Below are 23664 nucleotides of genomic sequence, written 5' to 3' on the forward strand. Positions count from 1 at the left end.
AGGTAAACTATTCCAATCAGAGGGGGCTTTGAACTGAAAAGCTCTGCGACCTATTTCTTTATTAATGCGTGGGACAGTAAAAGTAAGAGAGTGAGTACTTCTAAGTGAATATGTGGATGTAAATGGAATAAGAACATGCTCCAGATACTGCGGACAGCTAAAGTAAATACATTAATACATAAAATACATAAATCTGAGTTGGCTTATTGGCAAGCACCCCCCTCTCTGTCGGATATTGTTACTATTACACTTTTATCAATCAGTAACCGAACTCAAAGTCCTGGGTCTGTCTTACAGCCCTAATAAAGCTCTGCGGGCTGAAGGTCCATGTATTATCCTTAATAACAAACTCCACTCACTCCACTGTAAGTCTGCAGGATGGACACGGTCACCATCCTGTTCGCTGTCGCCCTGGTGGCTTCTGTTCACACCGTGAGTACACCTGGTATTATTTCAATATTGTAATATATTGCAGTATGTAGTGTTTTAAAATGATGTCATATATACTATTTGGTTTACAGGGGCCAATTTCTCAGGAAGTGCATGGTAAGACAAATACAAAATAGTAGTGGACCCACAGTTGCATTACTTATTACTGTACTTTACTACGTCTAAGTAACTGCTTTTACTATCGGCTTTTAGGTTCACTCTGAATATAAATCTATACTTCCACCTTTCAGTATTTATAAATATCCTGACATTGCTGATGAAATAATGTTTATTACAGAGGTTTATCCAAATGGAGAAGATGAGAACCCTATTTTAAATATAGGTAAGTGGATAACTCGGTTTTTTCTTTCAAGGACATGAAAATCACATTATGTTTTGACTTTTTCTTTGCAGGGTCAGATGAAGACCTGTTTGAGGGAGACATTTTTCTGCCTGTAAGTTGTATTGAAATGGAGCATAATATCAGGCATGTTGAATGATTGAATTATAATGTTAACTGTATGTTGACACAGAAAGGAAGAAATGCCCTGGTCAACAAAGCCTACAGATGGAAGTTTCCCATACCGTACATCCTGGGCGACGATTTGGGTATATCATGTTTTTATAGATTAAAAGCAAAACATTAAAACCACAGAAGAGTGAGGAGAGTGACCCATGTAGTTGTCATCATATTTATATTTATGCTCACAAAAGACAAACGGACATGAAATATTGAATAACAATTAAAAAAAAAAACCCTCATAATTACACAGAAAAGGTCACAGGGAAAAAAAAGACAAAACAGAAAATAAAAAAAGGCTTTGGAGACGGAAAAAGAAAAGAAAAGAGATTTGTATTCAAATCAGTCTTAAGGCAGGATGTAGACTAGAACACATTTGTTAACAAAATGTCTTTCTTCTTTCAAACAAGGTTTAAGTGAGTTTGCGTGCAAAAATCCCAAGGCTCGATGAGTGATTCGGAACAAGTTTTAAAGTTTTGACTCCTTGTAGGACAAAATGGAAATGGGTGATTTGTTTGCGCTCATAAAAATGCACCAAAATCTGCAAAACCTTGATATGAATGACTACTTTTCAACAAAAATGCAAGACAGAACCTCATTATTCTAAAGGGAAGTAATGTTCCTGTTGTCCCGAGGTGGTTTGGACCTGGTTTTGTTCTGGGTTACACCAGGCAGCTGTTAGTCCTGTGTACAGGGGCGGACTGGGACTGAAAAACTGCCCTGGACTCTGACCAGCCTGGCCCAAATTAGCGTAATTGTGACACTTCCACAAATACATATTTTAACCTCTTACCACCCGCCTAAACCAAATGCATTCTGTCCTCTTTTGGCTGTGTAACACCTCATTTGAAAGCTAAGACCCACAAAACTGACCTTTTTCCTCGCGCTGTTGCTGTGTTGTGTCACCTTTTGTATGTTTTTTTTTTCTTTTTCATTTTTGTGACATTTTTGTTGAATTTTAGTCACTTTTTGGTTGAGCTTTTTGTTGAATTTTTGTTGATTTTTTGTTGAATTTTTGTTGAATTTTTGTTGAGTTTTTGTGACATTTTTGTTGAATTTTTGTCACTTTTTGTTAATTTTTTGTATTTTTTTTGTTGAATTTTTGTTGAGTTTTTGTGAAATTTTTGTTGAATTTTTGTCACTTTTTGGTTGAGCTTTTTGTCACTTTTTGTCAATTTTTTGTCAAATTTTTGTCAAATTTTTGTTGAGTTTTTGTTGAATTTTTGTTGAATTTTTGTCACTTTTTGTTAAATGTTTGTATTTTTTTTGTTGAATTTTTGTTGAGTTTTTGTGACATTTTTGTTGAATTTTTGTAGAATTTTTGTTGAATTTTTGTCACTTTTTGTTGAATTTTTGTTGAATTTTTGTTGAATTTTAGTCACTTTTTGGTTGGGCTTTTTGTCACTTTCTTTTGAATGTTTGTTGATTTTTTGTCAAATTTTTGTCAAATTTTTGTTAAATTTTTGTATTTTTTTTGTTGAATTTTTGTTGAGTTTTTGTTGAATTTTTGTTGAATTTTTGTTGAATTTTTGTTGAATTTTTGTTGAATTTTTGTCACATTTTTGGTTGAGCTTTTTGTCACTTTTTGTCAAATTTTTGTCAAATTTTTGTTGAATTTTTGTTGAATTTTTGTTGAATTTTTGTTGAATTTTTGTCACATTTTTTTCACATTTTTTTCACATTTTTTTCACTCTTTGGTTGTGTTTTGTCACATTTTTGTCACATCTTTGTTGAATTTTTAATTATTTTTTCTATCATTTTTTGTTGTGTTTTTTTGTCCGTGTTTTTCTCTTTAGCCCTTTATGCTTTTCTTTTTAGCTGTTAGATTTGGGTAAAGCTCGGTTGAGGCGGGACTGGTGGCCCTCGAGCCAGTGGCCCTTCTGTGCTCTTCCAGAATGGACATATGGCCAGTCCGCCCCTGAAGGGAAGTAATGTTCCTGTTGTCCCGAGGTGGTTTGGACCTGGTTTTGTTCTGGGTGACACCTGGCAGCTGCTAGTCCTGTATATAGTGGTAATAATCTTTCACATGTGCCTTAATCCTGGCCAGATTGAAAGGCATTTGACAAACAACATCTTAATGACCGATGAACACCACATGGCCACAGTTTTGCCTGATTCTTGCCCATTTGAAACACTCTCCTTTCTCAGATCTGAACGCCAAAGGCTGCGTGCACCAGGCCTTCGAGATGTACCGCCTCAAATCCTGCATCGACTTCAAACCGTACGAGGGAGAGCGCACCTACATCAAGTTTGAGAAGAGAGGGGGGTACGGGCCACTCATCTGTCATTTTAATTTACAATTTTCCATCCAATTTTCATTGCGCTGAATGTGTGGTCGGACTCCCCCAGGTGCTTCTCCAGCGTGGGGGACCAGCAGACGGGGCAGATTCTCTCCCTGGGACGGGGCTGCGATCACAAGGCCGTGATTGAGCACGAGCTGCTGCACGCGCTGGGCTTCTACCACGAACAGTCCCGCACCGACCGGGACGACTATGTGGACATATGGCTGGATCAAGTCTCCCCCGGTATCACTACACCAATACAATACACTACAACGGTGCTGGACATTAGCGGTCCTGCGATAACAAGTCAAAAAATACAAGTATTCGATCGCTGAAGCTTTGATAATATCATTCAAGGGAGTTTATGGAGTTTAATATTAAAATTAAAGTATTTTCCTCCCCCTACATGTTCCAGCCATGTCCTAATGTGTAGAATGACCTGTTCACCACGACTGCCTCTAAAATCAAAAAGGTGTTAATTCGGGTCTGAAGTGCCGTCATGCACGAGCTTAATATAGAAGGTGCAGTTACGCATATGACCAGGGGGGGCAGTGGTGAGTATAAAATGGCCAACTTGCATCTAGCCCCTTTAATAGCTGAAGTTGCCAAAAAAATAGGTAGCACTTTACATTACGGGCCGGTAAGTCCGTGGTACTTACAGTGGTAATTATTGTGGTACTTACAGTGATAATTACAGTGGTACTTCTTGGTACTTATTGTGGTACTTACAGTGGTAATTAATTAGGGTTAGGGGTTAGGATTAGGGTCAGGGAGACACAGAGTTACCACTGTGTCTCTCGTTACTAAGAGATGCAGTGGTAATGCTCTTTGTAATGAAGGTTGTACTTCTATTTACTTTGGTACTTTAATTGATAGTTTATAGTAGTTACAGTGATACATCTACAGGGGCGGACTGGGACTGAAAAACAGCCCTGGGCTCTGACCAGCCTGGCCCAAATTAGCGTAAATGTGACACTTCCACAAATACATATTTTAACCTCTGACCCCCCGCCTTAACATTAACGAGTGCATTTTCCCCAGTTCGGCTTTTTATTATTATTATTTTGATTAGTGTCATCAGGAAAAAGAACTGGGAAGCTGGTCGTAGAAACAGAAACAAAATCATTAATATAAATAATAAATAATAATGGTCCCAAAATTTAACCTTGTGGTGCACCATACTCCACGGAATTCCTTTTAGATTCATGTTTTTTTATACTGGGCAAATCTAAAAGCTTCTCGACTGGAGAGCAACAATGTAACGCCTCATTTGAAAGCCAAGACCTACAAAAGTGATGGAAACTTTTCGTCACGTCGCCACATTTTTGTCATATTTTTGTTGTTTTTTAAATTATTTTTTCTATCATTTTTTGTTGTGTTTTTCCTCACGTTTTTGTTGACTTTTCATCCTCTTTTTGTCGCTATTTTGATGCTTTTCTTTTTAGCTTTTAGATGTGGGTAAAGCTCGGCTGAGGCGGGACCGGTGGCCCTAGAGCCAGTGGCCCTTCTGTGCTCTTCCAGAACGGACATATGGCCAGTCCGCCCCTGTACATCTATGGTACTTATTGGTAATTCAAGGATACTACAGCAGCAATTCATAAGTAGTAAATGTGGTACTTCTACACACATTTGTAATTTCTAGGATTTTGTGACTATAAATCAACATAAATCAGCATGAGGGAAAACAAGAAGTACAACATTCATTACTAAGAGTCACCACTGTATCTAGAAGTACATGTCTTGTAATTCTCACTATAGTATCCTTTAAGTACCACCATAAGTACCACTGCAAGTACCACCGTAAGTACCACCGTAAGTACAACAATATGTATCTAGAATTACCTCTGTAAGTACCAAGGACGTACAGGCCCGTAGTGTTACCAAAAAATATTTTAAATGATGATGGAAAAGGCACTTTGAAGGCAATTTGAGTGCTGAAATGACCACAACAAGTCCATAGAAGCTGTGTGCGGACTCCGAAGACAGAAGAGCGCCACCTCACGACATCAGCGGTGGAACAAATTAGGTTATTCAAACTATATGAATGTAAAATGACCTGAGAGTATCTTTTTTTTGGTGTTTTTCCTTCCGTTCCCGACAGGTCTTGAGCACAACTTCAACAAATACAACGACGACTTCATCACGGACCAGAACACGCCGTACGACTACGAGTCCGTCATGCACTACCGCCCGTTCTCCTTCAACAAGAACGAGTCCATCCCCACCATCACCACCAAGATCCCAGAGTTCTACTACATCATCGGGCAATACCTGGACTTCAGCAAGATGGACACGCTCAGGCTCAACCGCATGTACAACTGCTGTGAGTCCCATCTTGAACTTCGCTTTTAGAGTCAGTACAGGTAGTTGATTTAGTCTCCCGTGGCTTATTGAAGAGAAAAGAAATCTTAAATAAATAAATCCATAAACCAACGATATGCAGTATTGATGTGAAAACACGGATCGAGTGTAAACAAGGTACAACGTTGAGTTCTCGAGCCGCTCTCCCTGCAGCTGGGCCCCTGACCCTGCTGGACCAGTGTTCTTTTGAGTTCGCCAACGTCTGTGGGATGATCCAGAGCTCCACAGACGACGCCGACTGGACCCGCACCGAGAGCGCGGTGGGACATGAGGACCACACGCTGCTGGGACAGTGCAGAGGTACACAAGGATTCAAAATACAACATGGACTCTTGTCTTGTAGATGTTGTTTCATACATACTGCATCTTTCATGTGGTGCCTCATCACAGTTAATTGTGAACTGGGTTAATCCTCATATGCCGAATCGTAGGCCTCAACTCATTCCTAATCGTAGGCCTCAACTCTGACAATGTTCAAATCCAGGCTGAAAACAGTTCTTTTTGCCCGTGCATATGACTCAAAGTATTTTATCTGCACTCTTGCCTTTTACTGTAATTGATTAATTTTATGTTGATGTCCAGAGGAGAAGGAGCGACAAAACAGAGGTTAGGTAAATAGTGCTCAAGACAGAAATAGTGCTCAAGACAGAGCGAGTCCAAACAAGACTTAAAAATAGTGCTCAAGACAGAGTGAAATAGTGCTCAAGACAGAGTGAAATAGTGCTCAAGACAGAGCGAGTCCAAACAAGACTTAAAAATAGTGCTCAAGACAGAGTGAAATAGTGCTCAAGACAGAGTGAAATAGTGCTCAAGACAGAGTGAAATAGTGCTCAAGACAGAGCGAAATAGTGCTCAAGACAGAGCGAGTCCAAACAAGACTTAAAAATAGTGCTCAAGACAGAGTGAAATAGTGCTCAAGACAGAGTGAAATAGTGCTCAAGACAGAGCGAAATAGTGCTCAAGACAGAGCGAGTCCAAACAAGACTTAAAAATAGTGCTCAAGACAGAGCGAGTCCAAACAAGACTTAAAAATGCATATACTGAAAGTATTTAATCTACACTCTTACTGTAATTGATTAATTTTATGTTGATGTTTTTATTAATTCTATTTGCTTTCTTGTATTTACGCAACTGTGAAGCACTTTGAATTGCCTTGTGTATGAATTGTGCTCTACAAATAAACTTGCCTTGCCTTGCCTTGCCTATATACTTTGAACATGTAATTCTACTCTCTTTAAGATGCTGGGCACTACATGCACTTCGATACCAAGGCCGGAAAGGCCCAGGAGTCTGCCCTGCTGGAGTCTCGGACCCTGTACCCCAAAAGGGGCTTCCAGTGTCTGCAGTTCTTCTACAAGATGACAGGGAGCCCCCAGGACCGGCTGGTGATCTGGGCGAAGATGGACGATGGCACCGGCACAGTCAGAAGAATGAAGAAAATACACACAGTTCCTGGTGCGTACTAGACGAGCGCTGTAGGGAAGAGCTTTGCATCAAGGGAAATGCTGATTTGATTATTGAAAGACTCTGTAGACACAGTCAAATCGTAGTTATTTCAAGGCCTTACTTACTCTTCCTTAATGTGCTACTTAATGCACTGCACATCAGAGTCGGCTTTTCATGTCACTTAAAGGAATTGGGAGGTTTATTCAAGTTTTTAGGGCTGAAGAGGGAATATATTGACAGTTGGAAAATGGATAACATTAGGGATGAGCCCACTGTCATGTTTTCCAATCAAAAAAATATAATTCTGTACATTCTGTCTGCACAGCTGGCCCGGCCCCATTGTGGAAAATTGTTCACGTTCCTCTGGAGGTGGATGTGAAGTTCCGTTATGCGTTCCAAGGCGTGCGTGGCGACCCCTCCTCGTCATCAGGGGGCATTTCCCTGGACGACATCAGCGTGACGGAGACGCGCTGTCCCAATGCCGTGTGGACAATCTCAAACTTCTCCAGAATCATGGAGACGGCGGAGCGCGGAGACACGATGGACAGTCCCATCTTCTACAGCCCGGAGGGGTACGCTTACGGTGTGCGTGTCATGCCCCTGTCCCGCTACACAGACTTCACGGGCAACTACACCGGGCTGTACTTCTTCCTGGCCAGTGGACTGAACGATGCGGCGATGAAGTGGCCCGCTGTGAACCGTCAGGCCACTCTGGTGGTGATGGACCAGGACCCCGATATCAAGCTGAGGATGTCCACAGCCAGGAGTCTAACTACAGACCTTGCCAGTATGTGATAATTTACAAATATCAGAGAGCCAAGAGTACAGAGCAAGCAACTTTCTTCCAGATAGTTAAATATTTATTTGGAAGCATCCTGGCTAAGGTGACCAGATTTTACAACTTAAAACTGGGACAAAACTAGAAATTTGTCACAGAGAAGCAAAAACTCTTTTCCCCCTGAAAGGTAAATGTTAACATCTTATTGGTAATGTCATGCACCAATCAGAGACTTGGGTTGCCCCTGGTCATGGAGACGTCTCTGAGGCGTCACCTGGACACAAGGCTTGGTGAAAACAAACAGGTTTGAGTTCAGTGGAGACAGCTGAGACTTTTTTCTCCGCATGATCTCCGAGAGGTCTATGGGGTCTCAAGCAATTCTTTCGCAAATACTATTTGTTGTCCTCAACCTGTGAGACGTTTCTGTGACGTTCCTGCAATGTCTCTGAGACCTGTCGGATACCAAGCAGAGACATTGCAGGGACGTCACAGAAACACCTCACAGATTGAGGACAATAAACAGTGGTCACAACACTGCCACAGCTGCTTGAGACCACGTAGACCTCTCGGAGACCATGGTGAACCCATGTGGAGTCTCCACTGAAATCAAACCTGTAAGTTTTCACTGACTGCCTGGCGACTCGCCTTATCCCCAGGGGACGTCTCGGAGACATCTCTGTGACCAGTGGCAACTTGAGTCTCAAACTAGTCTCCAACTAGTCTCCAGGCCAGTGAGATAGACCCTTTGTATGCTGAGACTGCCAGTCACACCAGTCTCCACCACATCTCTGCAACTCTCTCCAGTGAGATTGGCCTTTAGATGTTCCAGCTCAAACAAAGCTCATAATGCAAACGCTCTTTGATGGGAATTTCTTTAAAGGGGGGGTATAATGCAAAATTGACTTTTTCAAGCTTTACATCGTGTTATTCTGTCATTCCCTCATTAAAAACATGCCTGAAGTGTTGCCTTGGCACATTCACGTATTTCTGAGTAATCTGTAAAAACTCTGATGGCGGCCATTTTAGGGATAGCTTTGCCCGAGTCCTCCTAGGAACGCCCCCACCTCCTGGAGACGCCTCCGAGCTTTCGTCACCAGCCGAGTAACCAACCACTGCTCCTCAGCAGAACCCCCTCCCCACTGATGCCACAGACAGCGTGTGGAGGGGGCGTGTCGGAAAGGGTCAGAGGTTCTTAAAGAGACAGAGGCCTATTTCAAGACATTCACTACAGCCATTTTGAGAGAGACATTTTATACAAGGCAGTTATTCTAATTTACTGCATTTACAGACCAACAGAAGGTTTGCTCATCATTGTAGTGTGATATAGACTGGTGCTATGTGACTGAAAAAAGCAGAACACCCCCTCTTTAATAACTGAATTTGTTTCGTGCAACAGAATTAACCCCAAAATGCAAACGTTTTCTCTCCTTCCAGAGGTCGATGGGAAGTACATGTGGGACAACCCGTCCAAAGTGGGGACACTGGACGCCTCCTGTAACTGCTACAAAGGCCCGAGTTGGGGCTGGAGTAACATGGTCAAACATTTCGACCTCCGCAGACGCAACTATCTGAAGAACGACGACCTCATCATCTTCATCGACTTCGAAGGTCCGTGATAACTACCACTTGTTTAAAAAGCAAAAGCAAAGTCAAAATTGTATCTGAAATGCTTCGGAGTGTGTGGCAAAAAACGACAAAAAAAAAGAACATAAATGCATTTGTCTCTGAATAAACAAAGCCTTCATCCACGAAGGAGCACCAGTGATACATCCCAAAAATATCTAAAACACAGCACAGGGCATTGGTGTCGCACACAGGTGATGAATTGTTGTGCGTTTACAGATATTTCTTCGATGATCAAGACAGAGGTCCCCATTAAACCAGCAGAGTGAAGGAAAAGATCAAATGGTAAGACGCCGCCTGTAGATACGAATCTCTATCATAAATCTTACATAATAATTTTCATGATACTTAATATGACTTGGTTACATAAAACAATAGCTGACTCTTTCCCTATCAAAGCTACTGTATGTTATTCTCTCATTTCAGCTCACGTTGGACTGTGAAGATGCACGGAACAAAGACGTTTCAGAAAAGTAATTTGTTGGTTTAAACTTTTTTTGTTGAATAATGTTATGGTAATTGAATAAAGCTGGGAAAATACCTATCACTGATGTTTTCTATTTAGATGGTCTTAAAATTGATATATAAACAATACATACAATGGTTCTGGTGTCATAAGGAGAAACAGCCATGGTGAGACAAAGTGTGGGCATAACAGTACTTTAAAAAAATAAATAAATCTTTCCCCACAATAAAATGATATCGTGCTATAACCAGGCCACCTCACTGTGCGTATTATTGAATGCTGCAAATTTGCCCTCTCTTATCCACACTTGCACTGCTATAATGATAAATACAAACAGATAAGGGTAAGGTTTACTTTGATTAGATTTTAACAAGGCTGCCTTTAAGCCATAAACAGGATGATCATATGAAGTGGATCCCATAAAATGATTTGTTGATTGCCACCAATTATAAAATAAAAAAATAAATAAAAATGAACTTTGTGCAAGAGCAGTATTCAGTAGTGCCTTAAAACTCATAAAGTATTAGACTTTATTGCAGGATGTTTGGGTTGAATTTCTAGCTTTGTAATGTACTATGTAAGTCACTATGTTTTATTTTTACATCGCCTCTTCTGAGAGACGGAGCTCGTATGGATCAGGTACATTTGTGCATGAATTGGCCACTTGTGACACTAAAACCTGACTGGCTTTTGTTTCATCAAATAAGCAATATTTGGGAAGCCATGAGAGGCGACTGCAGCAGAGACAATGATGCACGTTATTGAGTTGGGACCTTCCCAACAGAAGTTTGGTCGTCTTCAGAAATATATACACTGCAAAAAGGGGATTCTAAGCAAGTAAAAAATGTCTTACTTTAAGAATTAAGTTCTTATTTTTTCCCTAAAAAGTAATAATGTTTTGCCGAGCAAAGTTTTCTTCAGAAAAAAATTCTTATTTAGAATTCTTATTCTAATCTTATTTTAGGAAATAAAATCTAGCCATTTCTTGTTGTTGTTCTCTAAAAAACATGCTAAAGAAAAACTTTTTGAATCTCAGCTTTAGACAAAGAATATTTTTTCTTATTTTAAGAAAAAATAAGATCACAACAACTCTTAATTTCAGAACCGTTCTCACTGCGAGAAAATACATTCCACTCTTTAAAGTGGGCGGCTCGGTGGCACAGCGGTTAGAGCCTCAGCTTCACAGCTCAAAGGTCCTGGGTTCAATTCACACCAGGACGGGGCCTTTCTGTGTGGAGCATGTTCTCCCCGTGTCTGTGTACGTTTCCCCGACCACTAAAAACATGTACAATAGGTGAATCCTCCAGCAGGTGATTCTGACCATCAGCCTGGCTTCACATCATGGAGCAATACTTTCCTTAAATATTAGTATTTATTAAGAACATTTTGCTCAAAAATGTGTGTAATTTAGAACATTTTGCTTAAATCAAGCAACATTTAAATAAAATACCCCCAATTTTTTCACTAAATAAGAATGTTTTCCTTAAATTCTTGCTTTATTTGCTTAAATTTAGTGTTTCTTTCTTGTTTTATGATAAGAAAAATATTCTAGAAATAAGAATTCTTCCTGACCCCATTGGCAGAATTTTTTCCTTAAAACAAGACAAAATGTTTTATTTTAAGATTTTTTCCTTGTTTTTAGGAGGGTACTTTTTGCCGTGTAGGCTTTGTATTCCAGCATGATCTTTGTTTGCTGGCGCTTAACGACACAAAACCACAGCCAAAGCATGGAAATAACCACCGTGTTGTTGAGATGCACTTACAGTTTATGGGTGACACTTCAGTTCAGTGATTATTGAACCCTGTCATAAAGCCGAGTTCACTTGTTGGTACCAGTTACACATTAAAAGCGTTGGACGTGGTCAAAGTTCCACGGGTCTTTATGGGCCTGTTTACAGTCACTCTGGATTCATGTTCCTGACCGGACAACAACATGAGGACAGCTGTTTTCATCTGTATTGTGGTCATTCTCAAGGTCGGACGTTTCTATTTCAATGCTTTAAATGACTGAGCCCATTTTGCTACTACCTATTGTTCTGAATTCTGTTTTCTGTGCAGGTGCAAGCTGCCCCCACCCCATCAGGTTAGCTTTACCCTTGGCTACGCTCATAATGTTGTGCATGTAGCCCGGGTGTGCTAAGGCTAATGCGGCTTCCTTTACAGGTGATGATGCAGATGAAGGAGAACTAAGAGAAGACATACTTGAAATTAACCAAGGTAAATAGTCAGATCCTGTCACATCAGAGAAATTGCCTCACTTTTGTAACTTGTTTAATGTGCCGTGTCTAGGGTTGGACCACTTGTTTGAGGGAGACATAGCTGGAGATGTGAGTAGCCTTTGCACTGATCAATAATTTTGAATGTTATATTATTTGACCACGTTCTGCAGCACAACAGAAATGCACTTCTGGATGAAACCAAACGGTGGAAGTTTCCCATTCCCTACATCCTGACAGACTCATTAGGTAGGACGCATTTGTGCACTGCAAAAAGTGGATTCTAAGCAAGTAAAAAATGTCTTACTTTAAGAAATAAGTTATTATTTTTTTCCTAAAAAGTCTTGCCGAGCAAAGTATTCTTGAGAAAAAAAAATCTTATTTTAGGAAATAAAATCAAGCCATTTCTTGTTCAGATATATTTGCTAAAAAACATGCTAATTTTTCTTGTAACAAGAAAGAAAAAACTTTTTGACAAAGAATACAACTCTTAATTTAAGAACTGATTCTCACAGATAGAAAATAAAGTGGGCGACTCGGTGGCACAGCGGTTAGAGCCTGTGCTTCACAGCTCGAAGGTCCCGGGTTCAATTCCCACAAGGATGGGGCCTTAGTGGTGTGGAGTTTCCCCTACCACTAAAAACATGTACAATAGATGAATCCTAAAGCCAGGTGATTCTGACCATCAGCCTGGCTCCACATCATGGAGACGGGTCCCCGGGCGCGGGAAATATGTTCCTTAAATATTAGTATTTATTAAGAATATTTTGCTCAAAAATGTGTGTAATTTAGAACATTTTACTTAAATCAGGCAACATTTAAAATATTAAGTAAGTAAGTAAAATATCCCACAGTTTTTTCACTAGATAAGAATGTTTTCCTTAAATTACTCCATTTTCTGAAGACATTTTGCTTATTTCTAGCTATTTATTTGCTTAAATTTAGTGTTTCTTTCTTGTTTTATGATGAGAAAAATATTCTGGAAATAAGAATTCTTAGCAAGAAAAAAATGCTGACCCCATTGGCAGATTATTTTCCTTAAAACAAGCCAAAATGTCTTGTTTTAAGATTTTTTCCTTGTTTTTAGGAGGTCACTTTTTGCAGTGTGAAGCAGCCAGTAGATGATAGAAAATCTTTTACCGTTCATTTCCATTTTTCAGACCTGAATGCCAAAGGAGTGATCCTGCAGGCTTTGGAGGAGTACAGGCTCAGGTCATGCGTGGACTTCAAACCGTACGAGGGAGAGAGCACCTACATCTCCTTCACCAAACTGGACGGGTGAGCCGTGTTCTCACAGCGTCTGCATCTTCAGTTTTTTTGGTCCACATGGATAAACCTTATCTCCCACCCGCTCTCTCAGGTGCTGGTCATTCGTGGGAGACTTCAAGGAAGGCCAGAACGTGTCCATCGGGGCGCGCTGCGACACTAAAGCCATTGTGGAACATGAGCTTCTCCACGCTTTGGGCTTCTACCATGAGCAGTCCCGCTCCGACAGGGACGACTACGTCAAGATCTGGTGGGACCAGATTGAGGAAGGTGGGAAAAGGTTTTTGTCAGAATATGAGAACTTGTCGTGGGGAATGGGAGCTGCTCACTTTTCATTTTTAGGAAAACTAAATGAGATGCAGTGAGCTTCTTGTGGACTTGTTGATTGAACAGTGCGTCGTGGACTGAAAGAAACCGAACCAAAGTTTAGGAATGGTTTAGGAAGCACTGTTTAGGCATGTTTAACTCCAGATGTTTTGCAGAAGTGAGCCCCTTTAAAATGGTAGGTGGAATGTTAAAAGCCCTATACCTGAAAGTGGGAGCCAGTACAGATACATCAGGACTTTTGACATGTTTAGTTATCGAGAGTGTTGTTGATTACTGTTTTTTTTAATTCACTCTTTATATTTGAAGAGTTTCATGGTGCTAGGCTAGTGCTAGGCTAGTGCATGTCTATGGTAACTAGTAGCCTGCATTAAAAACAGTCTGACCCAAGCACAGTGCGCCTGAGGCAAATCACTTATAACACCAGACTAACCATAAATGTCTGTGTCGACTGAATAATGTTTTAAATAAAACCATTGTGCATTTAAAAGAACTTATATTTGAGCAGCTTCAGCTTCCTGGTTGTAAGCTAGGCAGCGGCGGAGTGATCTGCTCGGTTTATGGATCTAGAGTAGTTTGTTTACCTGCGGCCGCATTACTACACGTGGAATTCACAAAGGAGCTTTCTGTAAATCAGATATGGCAACGTTTGAGGGACTCCCAATGACAATACAGGCTACTAGTTACCATAGACATGCGCTAGCCTAGCACCAGTGTTAATTTTGACAACATATTTCAATTTAGTCTTAGTCTTTTGACGAAAATGTAATTCGATTTTAGTCTAGTTTTAGTCCAAAAATATCTTCAATTTTAATCTAGTTTTAGTCGACTAAATTTAAGACGAATTTAATCGACTTTGCATTGATAATATTCATTATAATCATATTTAATCTGGTTCCTCTGCTTCATGTTTCTGCTCCACATGAACAAAGCTCAGAGCTGATCCTTTGGCAGAGAATTTACATGATCTGAGGCTCTTTCAGACGCTCAATAGAAGTTTGGATGATTTTAGTCTCTCCTTTTCATTTTTATTTAGTCTTATTTTAGTCGACTAAAATATCTGGACATTTTAGTCATAGTTTTAGTCTCATGAGAAACTTTTAATTTAGTTTTAGTCCAATTTTTTAATTTTTTTTTTAATTTGCCTTAAACTGTTTATGGCTTAAGTTGGGATTGTCCTTTTTCCAATGAATTACCTGAATTACCTTGTCATTAGGCATCATGCTGTTTCCAAGTGCCGCCATATTGTGATTGTGTTGTCCTGTAGGGAAGGAGCATAACTTTGACAAATATGAGGACGACACCATCACGGACATGAACACCGCGTACGATTATGAGTCCATCATGCACTACAGGCCCCTGTCGTTCAACAAGAACGAGTCCATCCCCACCATCACCACAACCATCCCCGCGTTCAACGAGGTCATCGGGCAGAGGCTGGACTTCAGCGCCATCGACATCACCAGACTCAACCGCATGTACGACTGCGGTGAGTGTGGCTCAGGAAAATCTGCTTGTACCGTCTCACTTTTTCAAAAAATTAACGTAATGAGTCAAAATGTGACGTGTAAAAATCAGGGAGCTAGAATGATTCTTCCGTCAAAGTAAGAGCAGTCATCCAGTGTCTGTGCACACTGGTAAGTAAGTAAGTAAGTAATCTTTATTTATACAGCACCTTTCACAGGCAGAGGCCACAAAGTGCTTCACAACACAGTTAAAAGCGGAAATTACATACAATATAAAAAGGGTCAAAACAACACAGAAATCATAGCAGCCCAAAAGTAGCTAATTAAAAGCTTGAACAAATAAATGTGTCTTAAGTTCGCTTTTGAAAGAATCAACAGAGTCAATAGAGCAAAGAGGTTGGAAGATCATTCCAGAGCCTGGGAGCAACAGCCTGGAAGGATCGGTCACCTCTAGTACGAAAACCCGTACGTGGAACCTTTAGCAGATTCTGATCCACAGACCTCAGAGCCTCATAGGGGTGTAAAGCTGGACCAGAGCACTGATGTAAGAAGGAGCCTGACCATGCTCGGCTCTGAAGGCTAGAAGCAGAATTTTAAACCTAAAGGACACTGGCAGCCAATGAAGCTGTTTTAGAATAGGGGATATTAGAATAGTTCCCTGTTTGTGCGGGTCAGAATTCTCGCTGCAGAGTTTTGCACTAATTGCAGTCGAGAAGCTCCTTCTTGTTAAGACATGAAAACAAACTGTTACAGTCGTCTAAACGTGAAGACACAAATGCATGGATGATAAGCTCCAAATCATTGCGTGAGACCATGTTCCTAAATTTAAAAATGTTCCTCAGTTGAAAGAAGCAGTTTCTCATCAGCTGCTCACAGTGCTGCACTAATGACATGTCTTTGTCAAAAATAACTCCCAAGTTACGAAGGCTTGGTTTCGCAGACTGGCCTAAGTCACCCAGGAACTGTTTAATCCCTGGAATAGAATCATCAGGTGCGATTACCAGGGTCTCCGTTTTGTGTGGGAATGAGAGAGTGAGTGCTTTAAGTGCCTAAAGCAGGTAGAAGGACGCTATATAAATGTTATATTGTGGCACTATTCAATCAAAACAAATGATGAACCCTTTCATCGATGATGGCACGACGGTCAATATGATCCTGATTATGTGAATTAACTGATTTCTCAATCCAGTGTTTACTTTGTGTTCCTTAACATTGTCCCACAAGAAGACAAGCACAAGCACATTTGCCAGAGACCCTTTCAAAGCTTCAACTCTCACATGAGTAGCCTTTTTTCCTTTTTTTATTTTTTATAATTCAAATATTTATTGTGTTTTCATAAACATGGTACATGTTGCCAAAAACAGTCTTTACAATAAAGAAAATAAGAGAAAAATGTAAATACATGGTCTGGTCTAAAACAGGTTGATTATATTATGTATTTATTTTAGCTTGGGTGTCCATTTACTTTTATATGATCCCAAAATCTGTCCCATGGCGACACATTGTCCCCCTCCTTCAAAGAGTCGTCCAATCTTCTTAGCATACATTCATATGACACAGTTTCAGTCATTGCATTGGCCCATTCCTGTATGCTTGGGGCCTTTGGTGCCTTCCAATGTCTTAAAATAATTCGACAGGTTGTTATTAAACCCATAGAGATCACAGAGAAATATTTTCTTGAAACATTTGGCAGGCAGGTCTCCTAACAAACACAGCTCCAGACATGATGGTATGTTTGAGCCAAACCAACTGCTTCAAATACTTAAGACCCAGATAGGTCTGACTAACGCACTGTCCCAAATACAGTGAATAAAAGTTCCTTTTTCACTTCTACATTTCCAACATAGGTCGTTCCCCAGTAATTTCATTCTATATATTCTGGATGGAGTAAAGTAATACCTGTGCAATACTTTATAGTGTATACATTTGCTTCTGGCCTCTCTTACATATTTACCCCACTCTGCAACTATTTTTTCCCACTTGTCTGGTTCATATTCATGACCAACTCAATTTCAGGCTATCAGAATCAGTACTCATGGCAAGAGTAGCTACTTTATAGAACTGAGAAGCTCTGCGTTTTAACAATGGGAGCTTCATATCATTTGTTATTTATGAAAAGCCTTTTGTTGAATTGATATCAACCCCCTCTTCGCAGCAAACTCTCACACTCTGCTGGACCAGTGCTCCTTTGAGCTCATAAACATCTGTGGAATGATCCAGAATGAGGCCGACAGCAGTGACTGGGTCCAGACCCTGAGCACCGCCGCAGACCCGGACTACACCCTGGGCGACCGCTGCAGAGGTACCACAGGGGGGCGCTATAGAGAAACCTTTATACGTGCCCACAGAGTGAAACCGGTGGCAACGGAAATCTCCTGAGTTCATGTCATGTGTGTGTGCGTTTGTAGATTCTGGATACTATATGAAGTTCGACAAGTCTTCTGGCGATGTTGGAAGCAGTGCATTGTTGGAGTCCCGCATCCTCTATCCCAAACGCTCGGAGCAGTGCCTGCAGTTCTTCTACCGGATGACAGGAGGAGTCGGCGACAGACTGGAAGTGTGGGTCCGCACTGACGACGGCACAGGCAACGTCACAAGTCTGAAGAAGGTCCACACCATCCTGGGTACTCCTGCTTCTTCTCTCGGCTCCTTCCCAACTGTTTGCAACACAAGCCAAAACTCAATTTTTCAGTTTTCAGGTTTTGGGCCAAATTGGTCTCTGAACATAGAAGCTTTCACCCGGAAACAGAAAATATGCCTAATCTTCACAATAACATGTTTAAATATTGCACTGATTAAATGTTCCCCCATAGACTTATATGGGAGAATGCAATTTCAAGGGCCTTTTTCTCAAAACACATTTTTCTGTCATTGTGGCGACACTATGTCCACGTCAGTCGGACCTAAAGACTTCACATTTTCCAGCCTTGGACTGAACAATATTTGGAAGATTTTTTCAGAGGGATTTTTTACTATTTAATCCCTTAAGCCCCATTTATTGAGTTTCGAATGTCAAAAAATAAGGCGAAAATTACATTTTTTCAATTTTTTCCACTGAAAAACTGCTTATTTTAAAACTAAACAAGAAATCCAAAATCCCCTGTAAAAAAGTCTTGGTAACTCATTCATCAATAAAATGAAACCATAAATTTGAATGTAGCTCAATCCATTATTCAGATTTCGTCGCCGAAAAGATGGGAAATTTGGGGCATTTTTAGGCATAAAAGGCAATGTATTTTTTTCCTCACATTTATGCCAGTGATCGACAGCAAACGTTTCAAATTGATATCTGTAAATATACATTTTTTCCCTATTCACCTGCAGTGTCTCGCCTTAAAGGAATAGGCCACCGTTTTTACATACTGAGATATGTTCTTACCTTAGCTTTGACGAGTTCTTTAGGACCTGTCTGATCTTCACCCGTGCCTTCAGTCACGTAAACACAGCGCAGACGGCGTTAGCATTTAGCCTCTCCCTCTCTCCTCTATAGCTCCAAAACAGGTCAAGATAGAAGCTACCGAGCTCTTCCACGTTTTCCCTATTTAAATATGGTTACGTGAAGTGTTCCACTACAAAGTATAATTACACAAAATTAAGCAATGTGGATTTTCTAAGCGGATAAAAGGGGGAACTATATTGTAAGGCGTAATAATACCAGGAGTAATTTGGCATCCGCACAGTAAAGTGAAGATTACTGCGCAGTAAAGTGAAGATTACTGCGCGGATTTCAAATTACTCCTGGTATTATTACGCCTTACAATATAGTTCCCCCTTTTATCCGCATTGTTTACTTTGTTACTTTACTGTTACTTTATTGTACACTTTGTAGTGGAACACTTCACGTAACCACATTTAAATAGGGAAAACGTGGAAGAGCTCGGTAGCTTCTATCTTGACCTGTTTTGGAGCTATAGAGGAGAGAGGGAGAGGCTAAATGCTAACGCCGTCTGTGCTGTGTTTACGTGACTGGAGGCACGGGTGAAGATCAGACAGGTCCTAAAGAACTCGTCAAAGCTAAGGTGAGAACATATCTCAGTATGTAAAAACGGTGGCCTATTCCTTTAACACAGCATTAATAAGAACAATTAACAATGTTTACCTATTCTTATTATTGTTAAATGTGTGGTTTATAGGAGATGCAGACAGTGACTGGAAGGTTGCTCACATTCCTCTCAAAGAAAAGGAGAAGTTCCGCTACGTCTTCAACGGAGTCCGCACCACCCCGACGTCAACAGGCGCCATTTCGATTGATGACATCACCCTCACCGAGACGCCGTGTCCAAGCGCTGTTTGGCACATCAACAATTTCAAAGACCTGATGGCAACCACTCCAGCGGGGAACCGAGTGAGGAGCAAGTGCTTCCACAGCCCAGAGGGATATGCCTTTGGTGTCGACGTGTACCCCAACGGCAAAGACGCGGCGTATCCAGATTTCATGGGTGTCACGTTTCACCTTTGCAGCGGGGAGAATGACGCGGTGCTGGAGTGGCCTGTCAAAAACAGACAGGTGACGGTAGTGGCCATGGACCAGGATCCAGATGTCAAACTGAGAATGTCCAACACAAGAAGCTTCACCACAGGTTCTTACACTTTTAGAGCTACCAAGAACAACAGAGCATAAAGCAACCTTCCAAAAAAAAGGCAGAGATTGTTTGTTTAGAGGCAAAAGTAAAAGAAATTGAGAGATTAGGCAAGGCAAGGCAAGTTTATTTATAGAGCACAATTCATACTCAAGGCAATTCAAAGTGCTTCACAGTTGCATAAATATAAGAAAACAAATACAATCAATAAAAACATCAACATAGAATTAATCAATTACAGTAACACAGTTTGACTCGCTCTGTCTTGAGCACTATTTTTCTTGCTCGTTCACACAAAGTTTCCTTACCTCTGTCGCTCCTTCTCCTCTGGTCATCAACATAAAATTAATCAATTACAGTAAAACGCAAGAGTGTAGATAAAGTACTTTCAGTCATATGCACAGGCAAAAAGAACTGTTTTCAGCCTGGATTTGAATATTGTCAGAGTTGAGGCCTGTCTCACATCCTCGTGAAGACTGTTCCAGATTTCCAGATTAAAATGAGAAAATCCACTCTTCATTGTGTGAACGCTTCAGGTTTATTGCGTTTTTATGATTTTCACTGTGAGCAAGTGGTTAAACACTGGAAAAAATGAAATCTTATCTTAGACAAAAATATCTTAAAAGTGCTTGAAATAAGACTTTTAATGCTGCTTTTGATACGGTTTTGACTCGTCTTGAAACAAGATTGCCAATGGAACTAGACAGATTTTTCTTGTCTTTGACCATTTTGTCTCGTTTCAGGTTTTTTTTGTCTTATTTTAAGCGTCCAAGTTAATTTGTCTTATTTTGAGCAAATTAATGCTTGTTCCATTGGCAATCTTATTTCAAGATGAGTCGAAGCCTAGTCAAAATTAGCATTAAAAGTCTTATTTCAAGTACAAATCAAGCTATTTTTCTGAGATAAGATGGCCTTTTTTCCAGTGAAAATCATACACTTTTCGATTCATTTTGGCTCGTCATAACTCATCGTTAACTTTTGTGTTGCTCTTCTGTCTAGACTCAGCCCCCAGTTGGAACAGACCCACGGCCTCCTCGGGGGCCACATTCGACGACAGCTGTAAGTGCTACAGGGGGCCTGACATCGGCTGGAGCACGTTCATGTCCCACAAACACGTGCAGTGGCGCAGCTTTCTCAAAAACGACGACCTCATCCTCACTGCGGACTTCAACGGTATCAAAGCGCCGCCTTTCTCTGCCTCACATGGAAGCTTTCTATCATCTTTGCAAACCAATCTGCTCATGTTTATTTAGTTAGTACATGTGCGTCACCTTTTTCCAGACTTGACTCATCTGATCAAGACAGAGGTCCCAGTGAAACCCCCGCCTTCCAGTGCGGGAGGAGAGGTCCCAGAGGAGGAGCCCGTGCGATCGGGTGAAGCTAAACCCAGACAGGCCCGGGCCGCCAGCGCCTGCCATCCGGAGCAGTGTCTGAATGGAGGAGTGTGCGTGGAGAGCGAGGGAAGCGCCACCTGCAGGTCAACATGGATCACGACACACTCTACATAACTCAGGGGTGCCCCAAGTGCATTCTACACAATATAACCTCAAAAACTAACTTTTTATTTTGGAATTAGCTGTTTGCAAGGTTCCCATCTTAAATAAAAGCGTCGAGCAAGGATTCAAACTCTGGTAAATGCACAAAACGGTCTCCCATCCAAGTACCGACCAGACCCTCCCCTGCTTAGCTTCCGAGACCTGATGGGATCGGATATAGCAAAGGCACTTAAATATGAGGCCCTCAATGAAAAAAGTTTGGACACCCCTAACTGCTGTTTGCCATGTCACACTGAATTAATTGTTGGTTACTATAGGATATTAAGTTCAGATAGAAACCAAAGTCTAACCAGATACTTTGGGTTTGCAAAGGCAGTGAATGCGTAGTATTACTCGCATTAGTATTTTCACCAGTATATGGCAAGCACACCTTCCTTCCTTTACAATCCATGTTCTAGTTTTAAAGCTGGGAGGACATGTATTTGTTATTGAAACTTTACTGGTTTAGTGAAAGGAGGCCTAGGGACAAAATAAACTACTGAAATAAATATGATTGAACCAGATCACGTACATTTACTGACTGAAATGATGACGTGGCAGGGGTTGTCCGAGAATGTGAAGTGACTATTTTATTGTTTTATTTAACCTTTTTTTTTAAACCAGGAAATCCACATTGAGATTAAAAACCTCTTTTCCAAGGGAGTCCTGGCCAAGAGGCAGCAAAAGATACACAATTACAATTTCATTTACAGTCCTCAAAATGAAATCACTACAATTAAAAAGAGCCATATTTGGCTCCGCCCCCCTTGTGTCTGCATCTCTGGGACCATAACTTTCGCATACAAATACTGACAGTCATATTTTTCACCTCTCCGTGTTCAGTGGACTCTCAGCAACAAATTCATCCACTCAAATTTCAAATCAACAGATCCTTCCTCAAACAGCCACAACTTGTCAATTTGTCATTTACAAATAAATGCTATTGTGTCATGTTTTTGAAAAATATGGTGTTCATTTTTAGACAGGGAATACAATTTTGTGACCCGATATGTCCCTATGGCTAAAATATTTATTTTCTGCAAAAAAAGGAAGAAAAAAAAAAGAATGTAAAAAAATTTAAAACATTTTTTTAATTTGGCACAATTTGGCACCGTTAGATTCCGCCTGGACTTTTTTTTTTATAAAGCATGTATAACTTTAGTGTTTTGACCTACTGGTGTTTTGTTAACTACAGGGAGCACACATTATATTGATTTTTTCCATTTCTGTTCTTATTTGTTTCAGCACAGACAGAGAAAGAGCATTTTTAAGTGCAAATATGTGTTTTTCATTCAAGCGGAAACTCATTTTTACTCACAAACTGTAATTTTTTAAAATTGTTTTTCGCTTCAACAAAAAGTTCCAAGGATAAACTTTATTTTGGTACCAAGATTAGCCATCTACCCCCTTGTAGAGGCTGAGTTAAACCCAAATAAACACATGTATAGCATTTTGGAGAAAAGGGCCCTAAACAAGAAAGGGTCAAGAAAAAATAATAATTCAAAAATCTGTTTTCAAAGTGGTTGAAAAATCGAGATGTAGATGATCGATTATATCAATCGCCCGCTTTATGACTGGAAACTTTGCCCTGCCGGTGTTGACTTTTGACTTCCTTTATTCATTGTACAAGATAGCCCTATTTACCACCACTCGTTTGCACAGTATCCTGTTCCTCTTTGATTGCTGAGTGTTCTTTTGAGCTGATAAAACAAGTGAATTTCTCCATTGTGAGATCATTAAAGGCTTATCTCATCGTAACCCAACAATCTACGCAATTTCATGATGTCAAATTAAGCACTTTTTTATTCCTCTGTTGAAATGCGTATAGTCGCGTGGATTCATTTAAAATATTGGCTCTAAAATGGCTCTCAGACAACAAACAATCAAGTGCATTAAAGCACAGTCGACATGACGTAAACAAGAATTTGAATAGCAAATAATGTAGGCAACATTTGCGTAATTCACAATTGATGTTTGTGTCCAGTCACTGATGGGAGGGCATGATGTTTCCAGGTGTGCCACGACTCAGACCACCTTCTTCACGGGCAGGAGGTGTGAGCGGATGAACGTCCACCGGGGCATTCTGGGAGCTCTGGCCGGAGGAGTGGCCGGAACCGTCGTCCTCACAGCGGCCATCTTTGCTGTCGTGAGGAGATCTTAGTCATGCGTCCTCAGGGACATTCAAATGATGTCGGAAAACAAATAAAGTCAACAGAAGCCCTTGTTCGATAAAACAACATTTACTGTAACCCACGGCTGGTGCCATTTCCTGGGACTGTCCCACCGGCGCTTGTGTCGGCTGAGTCTGTGACAAAATAGATTAAACAAAGATAAATATGACTTTGTACTGAGCATATCTTTTTTTAAATTTT

At 40.6% G+C, this 23664-nt stretch overlaps 1 protein-coding gene across 1 annotated transcript; it reads left to right on the plus strand.

Moving 5' to 3' along the window:
* Positions 1 to 374: 374 nt before the first annotated feature.
* On the plus strand, positions 375 to 23460 carry LOC306975028 (meprin A subunit alpha-like). The gene is made up of 27 exons (XM_079572448.1): positions 375 to 432; positions 522 to 546; positions 728 to 772; positions 844 to 884; positions 963 to 1038; positions 3098 to 3215; positions 3299 to 3474; positions 5333 to 5554; positions 5746 to 5892; positions 6832 to 7047; positions 7364 to 7825; positions 9251 to 9424; positions 9659 to 9704; positions 11548 to 11551; positions 11964 to 11988; positions 12069 to 12122; positions 12195 to 12232; positions 12295 to 12370; positions 13282 to 13399; positions 13482 to 13657; positions 14979 to 15200; positions 17333 to 17479; positions 17586 to 17801; positions 19311 to 19757; positions 20757 to 20930; positions 21039 to 21234; positions 23306 to 23460. The coding sequence occupies exons 1-27, from the start codon at positions 379 to 381 to the stop codon at positions 23451 to 23453; spliced, it is 3843 nt and encodes a 1280-aa protein (XP_079428574.1). The 5' UTR covers positions 375 to 378; the 3' UTR covers positions 23454 to 23460.
* Positions 23461 to 23664: the final 204 nt, after the last annotated feature.

This window comes from Gobius niger, assembly GCF_951799975.1.
Source record: "Gobius niger genome assembly, chromosome: 15".
NCBI lineage: Eukaryota > Metazoa > Chordata > Actinopteri > Gobiiformes > Gobiidae > Gobius > Gobius niger.